Here is a 7,758-nt window from a genome sequence, read left to right on the forward strand (position 1 = left end):
CTGGGGGAGGCCCAGCACCCACCTCTTCTCCTTCCTCTTTCAGGTGAAACTCTTCGTTATCCAGGATGTCCCTTACTAGTATCTTTTTTCAGTGGGGCCTCTTAGTGGGGGAGGCAGGGATGGTCCCCCCCAAAGCATCTCCTGGGGGAGGGCAAAGGTGGGGGGGGGGAAGCTCTCATCCCTCTTTTCTCTTGTAATCCTTCCCTTTCCGGGAGGGCTAGGCAGGGGGGTTAAGTGACTTGCCCAGGGCCACCTGATGAGGAAGTGGCTGAGGTCAGAGTGGACCAGGGCTGGGGTGAGGTCTCCCCCTCCCCCCTCCCCTTAACTCGACCCCCAGCCACAACCTGGTGACGAAGTACCTCCCTGGAGCCGATCCCGAGCTGGTGCTGCTTGGCTATCACTATGAGGAGCTCGAGGTGAGCCCCCTGCCCTGGGTCCCCTCCTGGAGGCACCCCTGGGGGGCGTCGTTCTGGGGGCCACCCTGACCTTCCTGCTTTTTGGCAGAGAATCCCCCTCAGTGACATGACCCGGGAGGAGATCAACCAGCTGCTCAAGGAGCTCGGCTTCTACCGCAAGAACAGCCTGGACGAGCCCGTCCCGCCCGAGTACCAGAGCGCCCCAGCGAAGGCCCCCAAGGGAGAGGCCCCAACGCCAGCGCCCCACGGGGACGCCATGCCCTCGCGCCTGGAGCTCTAGGCCGGCGGGCACCAGGCTCCCCGCCAGGACCATGCCGTGCCCCCTGCTCACTCCAGGAGGGGCGGCAGCGGGACCCCACCTACAGCACCCCCCACCCAGCCACCAGGGACAGGATGAAGCTCTCGGCTCAAAGGGTTCCCCCGCTGAGGGCGGATGGACACGTCCCTGGGGGCAGGCCGGGGTGTGCACAGGCTGGGGCTGAGGGCTTCCCCCTCCCCCCCCAGTAAAGTCCCCTTTCCAGTCCTCCGTGCCGCGTCTTTGCCTTTCCTCCCCCCGTGCCCCAAGAGGTGCCAGGGCGGGCGGCCGAATCCCACCCCATCCTCGCGCCTCCCGAGGCTCTGCTGGAGGGGGCAGCTCGGTGCGAGAACCGCCAGGCCTGGAGGCAGGTCCCGGGTTCAAATCTGGCCTTGTTAGCCCTGTGACCCCCGTGGCCTTGGGGGTGGGGGGCAGCAGGGCTCCGGACCTCCAGCCTCAGTTTCTTCCTCTGTAAAAGGAGAGGGTTCGCCTCCGTGGTCCCGACTGATGGCCAAGCTTGGAGGCAGAAGCTGGGTGGCGCGTGCCAGGGAGCCCCCCCGGGGCCCCTCCAGCTCTCCGCAGCCGGGTGTTTGGGGGCTCCTCCGAGAAGAGCGAGATGGCGCCGGCTGTCGGTCATGGCCTCTGCCGCCCTTCAATTGACCGCTGGATCGTGGGGTGTGCGGCTCCTCCCTTGATCACCCTGGGTGACGAGGAACTCACTACCCACTGAAGCGGTTCTCAGGGCGGGCTCAATGACAAGGGGAGGCCGGTTGAGAACGAATAATTTATAAAAACGCTGTGAAATGCTGTGAGTGGCGGGGCTGCTGGCGCTGTGGGCCGGGGTCGGGGCTGTGCCGGGGGTGACCGTGCTGGGGAGGGGAGGGGGTGCCACCCCGCGAGCCTTCATCCACACGCTGGAGGGGAGGAGGGGGCGCCCTAGAGTTCTTTCTGCCTCAAGCGCAGCTCGTGACGCCTCAGGTGGTTGTACAGGGATTGCACGTAGGTGAAGACACACTTGGGGTCTGGCTTCTTGCCCATGATCATCATATCTTCCACGTCCACCAGGGGCACACAGTCCACCAGCACCCTGCGGGGAGGGGGGGGGACACACACGACAGGTGAGTGGGGCAGCTCTGCCCTCCCTCCCATTCCCTGCCCTTGGCTCCTGCTGGCCCCGGATTCGGAACCAGGAGGCCCGAGTTCAAGTCTGGCACCGGCCGCTCAGCTTGCCCAGCGATCTCCCTCCCAGCTTGGAAACCTTTGCCTTTGGCATGGGAACGAGGGGGATCGGCCTGCTCTGGCGGTCAGCCTGGGAGGGGAGTCCAGGGCCATCCTCGGGTCACACGTGGGGTGGCGAGTGCCCGGGGCCTCCACCTGGCTCTGCTAACTCTTGTGGAGGCTGGGCAATGGGGGGGGGGGGAAGAAGGACCCTCAGGTTCACGCTGGGGGAGCCCCAGCTTTTCAAACTCAATCTGTGGGACAAGATGTGGCCCCTCCACCATGGAAGCTCGGCCACTCTTCTGGGGCCCTCAGGCCGGGCCAGGGGATGTGATCCAAAAAAGGCACCCGAGGGCCATCAAGTCCATTCCTTCAGAGGCAGGTGGTCCAGTGGTTGGTGCTGCACCTGCCGTCTCAAGGCGTGAGTTCAGACATGCCAGCTGGGCCACCTCTGGGCAAGTCACGTCACTGTTGCCTGTCTCAGTTTCCCCAGCCGTAAAATGGGGATGACAGCACCCCCCCCAGCAGGGTTCTGGGCCTCAGATAATAGCTCTAAGGGGCCGTGCCTGGCGCCCAGTAGGTGCTACATGAATGTTCCTGCAGTCTAGCCTCTCCCTGCTCGTTACTGTTGGGATGACTATCTCCCGAGGCAGCCCCTCCTAGAGCTGAAATCAGCTTCGCCCCCTCTTCCACCTGGCTCGCCTGCTTCCCCATCTGGGGCCGAGCAGGACGAGGCCGCCACACCCCCTCGGGTCCTCTGGCTGCCCCCCTACAGGCCCGACTCCGCTCATTTTGGCCGCCTGGCTCGCCACAGTGCGGCGAAGGCGATGGTCCTTTTTCATCTCTCCAGGGTTTAAAATGTTTGTAAGGGTGGCCCAGTGGAGAGGGCGCCGGGCAGGGAGTCGGGAAGGCTCACCTTCCCAAGTTCAAATCAGGCCTTGCTCCCTAGCTGTGTGACCCTGGACAAGTCACGTCACCCTGTCTGCCTCAATCTCCTCCTCTGTAGAATGAGCTGGAGAAGGAACCAGCCATCCACTCTAGGACCTAAGAAAACTCCAAATGGGGTCACAGAAAGCTGCTCGGGCCTGAAATGACTCAATAGCAGTCAAAATTTGCTGGTTGCTTCCTTTTCAAGGAAGCCCAGGAGGTGGGTCAGAGGAAGACTCAAGTACAGTTTCCTCTATTCCAAGCCCAGGGCCCTTTTCATGATGCCACACACTCTGGAGTCCTACCAAGCTTGTGGTCCATTAGAACTGGCAGCTCTTTCTCTCCGGGCATTTCTAGGTGCCCACACTCCACCCTGTGCTCAGGAAGGGGATACTTTTTAGCACACAAACAAGACTGAATTTATCTCCATTAAAATTCTTCCTAGTCCATTCAGTCCCAGGTTCTGGGAGGGAGCAGGAAGGCCGAGATCTTTTGGGATCCTGATGGCAAGCCATCCTTAGAATGAAGAGGCAGCCTGGGGAAAGGGCACCGGCCAGAAGGACGGGAGGCCCCTGACTTGGCACCAGTTTCCTGGTCTGTAAATGTGGGTCCCTCTAGGCCTAAAATCGGGGAGCGCGGGAAGCGTGTCCCCTTGATTCGTGCCGTCCGTGATCTCTGGGAAGCAGATCCCTGGAGCCCTTCCCAGCCATGCCGGGAGCCTCTGGGGGAGCTCTCGGTCTGCTTCTGGCAGCGTCTCCCATCTGGGCTGTGGCCCGCCAGCATGGAGCTGGAGAGCCTCCTCCGCAGGCCGGCCCAGATGAGAAGGGAGCCGGGCAGTGTGCTGCGCTGCCTGCCTCTGCTCGCTGCTTCCCCTTCCCTGGATGGCATCTAGAGCCTGGGGGGCGTCTGCCCTTCCCCCACGCCATGGCACGCAGGGTCACCAGAGCCAGACCGGCTGCCCCATGGTCCTGTCACCTCCGCTTCTGGGGAGACGGGACGTCAAGGGCTACCTAGCGGGAGCTTCCTCATTTTATAGGTGGGGAAACTGAGGCCCAGGAAGGTGACGTGATTGGCTCATACAGCGCCAGAACTCACAGGAGCATCAGGCCCATTTAACAGAGGATAGGACCGAAGCTGAGCCGCAGTACTGTGAGTCAGCGGCAGACGGAACACGAAGCACCCGGCTCTCCTGACGCGCAGCCCAGGACACCCATCGCCTTCTTTGGGAATGGCTGCCGGACCCACTAGGCCTCTAGTCAATCCCCGAACTGGGCAGGGGGAGGGGGGCAGCAGGGCTTATCTGTTTGGGGATTCACTTTTGCTGAGTGCCGGGACTTATGTTCCGCTCAGGCCAGCGGTGCTTTGGGTGGCCTCTGGGCCTCCGTCTCCCCTTCCTTGGACAAAGGTCTAGGACTCGGCCCCCGAGGCTCGGCTAATGGGGAATAGCTGTCCTCGAGGGGAAGCAGGAGGCAGGACCAGGGGAGAGAAGAGGGCTGCCAAACCTCCTGGACCCTGTCAGAAAGGGGAGAGGGGAGCGGAGGCCTCCTCCGGAGTGCTGCACTTAGTCTCATTTGGAGCCTCAGTGTCTCTCATTTTTAACACATATTCCACAATCTCAGGCCCCTTTGAGCCCTGATGCCCCCTGTTCTAAGGCTCCCAGCTCCACTGAGGTGGGATTTGTGGGGGGCTGAGCACCAAGCCCAGCACATCACAGCTATTTACACAGACGCTTCTTTCCTTCCTCTGACATTCTTGGTTCTAAGCCCCCTCCCAGCTTTGGGGTTCTGGAGCTGAAAACGTGCTGTTGCCTTCCAGCTGGCTGTACCCTGCCCCCTCCTTTCCCAAGGTTTCAGAGCCAGGACTGTCCTGGAGTCTCCCCTGGCCCCCCGCTCCCTGGCTCCCCCGGAGTCTTCCCTCTCAGCCTTATAAAGCCATTGTTTATGCTGGAGGCCTGGGGAGTGTGGGCTCAGGATGCCCTTGGCGAGAAGACCAGAACATGAGCAGATGTCACTAGGCAGGCCTGGGGCTGAGTCACAATTTCCAGGGTTTACAGAGCTCACTCTGGGCCCCTCTCCCCGCCCCAGCCTGCTCCACTGCCCATATATGACAGGGAGCACTGACTGGGCAGCCCCTTGTGGGATCAGCCTGGGATGGGTGGGTGCCCTCGCCCAGGTGCACCCCTTGCTGTACCCACACACAGCTGCTGCCTGTGGCCTGCAGCCTGCCAAGGATGGGGGGGGGGTGTTTGGGGGAGGCCTCTGTTTGGGCCTAAAGAGCCTTTGAGCTCAGGGCCTGAGGCCTCAGGGGACTCTTCTGAAAGGCCACCCGATCAGCAGCCCTCATCGAACTCACTCTATGGCTGTGGCTGTCAGACCCTTTTCTGGGTCTCTTTCAACATCTGGAAAATTGGGGGTGAAAGGGACTGACTGTTCCCCTGGGAAAGCTGCTCCCTGCTCTCCCTCCGGACTCTGTCCTAGCTCTGGGACCCCCAGGCAGGGGCATCTGATCTCAAGCCTGCCACTGGATGGATGGGCAAACCCTTCTCCCTAAGGCCTCTTCTTCTGAGAATGGGGGGGGAGATAGTCTCCAAGGCCCCTCTTGGCCCTGACACCCCACATTCTAAGCTCCCTTCTATTCCCCTGATATTACCCCTGTTCTAAGCTCTTTTTAGTCCCTGACTTTCCCAGTTCTAAGGCCCCTCCCAACGCTGACACCCCCATTCTAATCCCCCTCCCAGCACTGGCACCCCCCATTCTAAGCCCCCTTCCAGAGCTGACAGCCCCCATCTTAAGCCCCCTCCCAGCTGGCACCCCCTATTCTAAGCCCCTCCCAGCGCTGGCACTCTCAGTGAGCACCACTGGGCCCGCTTTGGGTGGTTTGGCCTGCCTTGGCCATGCTGGCAGGTGCTCCATCCCCGTGTGAGGCGGCGCCCGCCCCCCTCCCGGCCCGCCGAGGCCCTGCTCGGGTGTCCCTGGCGCCCGGGGCTGGGCAGGCCTGCTTTCTCACCGTGGCTGGCTGGCTCTCAGCGGGGGGAGTTTAGGATTTTTTGGTTTTTACCAGCCCCTTCTGAACCAGGCAGCGGTAAAACTCCTGGATGTACGTGTAAACGCACTTCCAGTCTGGTTCGCGCATCCTCACCATGTCCTCTGTGTCCAGCAACTGGGGGCAGTCAGCGTGGGTCCTGGGGGGCACACGGGCAGCCCCGCCAGGGGCCGGGCAGAGGGGGTGGGAGGAGGGAGGAGAGAGGGCAGAGGGGGGAGAGACAGAAAGAGAGATCCATAAATCAGGGTACATTCTCCAGAGCTGCTGGGGCTCAGCCCACCGCCGCCCCCCACATGCTCTCCGGGCTGGTGGGGGTGCTACCGTCCTCTACTGGTGTGCCAGGCATACAGGGTGGTGGGGGAGGCGCGGGCAGGGGCAGGCACCATGTCAGACCAGGCATGGGTGTGGGGGACGGGGGCCCCCGGGGCGGGCGTGGGGGTGAGTGAGGCCGGGAGGAGGCGTGACAGGGGTGTGGGGGGACGGACGAGGAGGAGGAGGGAGCGCAGGGCTGGGGGTGACGGGAGCGGGGCGGGCCGTGTGCTTCCACAGCAGAGACGATTCCAAACAAGAGCGGTCGTGCTCTTTCCGCTATATATCCGGCGTATATAGGCCCAGGGGAGGCGGGGGGCCGGGGGGCCGCACGGCCCTCCTCCCGCCCGCCGGCTCCATTTGGAATCTCGGGCCGGCACGAGTGGACACGGGGGTGCAGAAAGCTTTGGGGGACAGAGGAGGAGGCCAGAGAGAGACAGGGAGAGCGGGAGAGAGAGGAGGGAGAGGGCAGGGAGGGGGCCACCTGGCTGGCGGGCCACACATGGGGCTGGTCGGACGGTCGAGGCCGGCCAAGGGCGGCCCGGCCCGTAGCTGCTACGGTCCGGCTGGAGGCCCCCTGTACAGACTGGAGAGAATGCTGGCCACCCGGTGAGCAGGGGGGACCGAGGCCTCCGTAGGGAGGGGGCAAAGGCCGGGAGAGTCGCTATGGGGACGGGGACGTTTTGTCGGGGGTCGAGGGCTGTCCGGGAGGGCCTCGGCCTGGCCTGGCCTGTGCTGGGACCCAGGAAGAGCAGCAGAGAGCGAGACAGGGAGGCCCAGGGCCCTGGGCATGGCAGAAGGATGGAGAAGGCAGAGAAGCCGGAGGGGGGTCTGTTCCGCTGAGCCGCCGCCGGAGCCGGCCCGGAGCTCTCTGCCCTCAGAGGAGCAGGGCCGGGCGGCCCACGGTCACCCCCTGCCTCGGCCGCAGCGGGAGGGACATCGGGGCGGGGGAGGGGGGCTGGGGTACGTACTCTGCTGACGAAAAGGCCACCTCGAAATTGTGGCGCCGGTTCTGCGGGCTCAGCTGGCCATAATCAAAGGCCTCGGGGAAGAAGTTGTGGACCAGAGCGCAGAAGGCCATGCCGTCACTCCAGCTGGACGAGAAGTTCTGAATATCCACGTGCTGGGGGCGAGAAGGAAGAGGAGCCTGTCAGAGCGGGAGGCCCAGCCCTTCCCCTGACCTCCCCACGACCAGACGGGGAGCGCCTCCCGCCTGGCCGGCCCTCACACGCTCCAGCCCAGCCGTGTCCCTGGACCTTGGCGTGGGTGCGCCCGGCTGAGCCGAGTGGACATCGGGGGGACCCTCCCCTCTCAAATCACCCCTTCAGCTGCTCCACCACCCTGCGGTGACTCCCATGGGGCTTGCAGTCCACCAGGACCCCCAGATTGCTTTCAGAACTATGGCTGTCCAGCTGTGCTTGGGCATCTTGGAGCCCAAGGGCCAGGCGGGTCCCTTCCTGCCTCCCCGGCCAGTAGCCTCCAAGTCTTGGCTGTTATGCCACCGACAAAGAAGCGGTGGTTGAGGACCTCACGGAAGCCTGGCAGGCCCTT

General features: G+C 63.4%; 2 protein-coding genes across 3 annotated transcripts; one reads left to right on the top strand and one right to left on the bottom strand.

Moving 5' to 3' along the window:
* Positions 1–43: 43 nt before the first annotated feature.
* Positions 44–939, top strand: SELENOM (selenoprotein M; the record flags this gene model as incomplete). The annotated part of the gene is made up of 3 exons (XM_044684136.1): positions 44–78; positions 338–416; positions 505–939. Coding segments are annotated over 3 exons (306 nt in total), but the record flags the coding sequence as incomplete, so codon positions are not given.
* Positions 940–1,481: 542 nt separating this feature from the next.
* LOC123255314 (smoothelin-like) lies at positions 1,482–7,350 on the bottom strand. 2 transcript variants are annotated; one of them, XM_044684135.1, is made up of 3 exons: positions 7,179–7,350; positions 5,863–6,037; positions 1,482–1,798 (listed from the first exon to the last, which is right to left on the bottom strand). In XM_044684135.1, exons 1-2 carry the CDS (start codon positions 7,286–7,288, stop codon positions 5,893–5,895), a joined length of 255 nt encoding a protein of 84 aa, XP_044540070.1. In that variant the 5' UTR covers positions 7,289–7,350; the 3' UTR covers positions 1,482–1,798; positions 5,863–5,892. The 2 variants fall into 2 exon arrangements, with proteins under 2 accessions (XP_044540070.1, XP_044540069.1); XM_044684134.1 differs by lacking the exon at positions 5,863–6,037 and having other exon boundaries at positions 7,179–7,349.
* Between the last annotated feature and the right edge of the window lie 408 nt (positions 7,351–7,758).

The sequence above is a fragment of the Gracilinanus agilis genome, unplaced genomic scaffold, assembly GCF_016433145.1.
Source record: "Gracilinanus agilis isolate LMUSP501 unplaced genomic scaffold, AgileGrace unplaced_scaffold43110, whole genome shotgun sequence".
Lineage (NCBI taxonomy): Eukaryota > Metazoa > Chordata > Mammalia > Didelphimorphia > Didelphidae > Gracilinanus > Gracilinanus agilis.

Bases quoted from the DNA above. Each gene is read 5' to 3' on its own strand.
- LOC123255314 (XM_044684134.1), bottom strand. From the start codon at position 7,288: ATGGCCTTCTGCGCTCTGGTCCACAACTTCTTCCCCGAGGCCTTTGAT. The intron at 1,799-7,178 runs GTACGTACCCCA...CCCTCCCCGCAG, and splicing joins GTGGCCTTTTCGTCAGCAGA to GGTGCTGGTGGACTGTGTGC.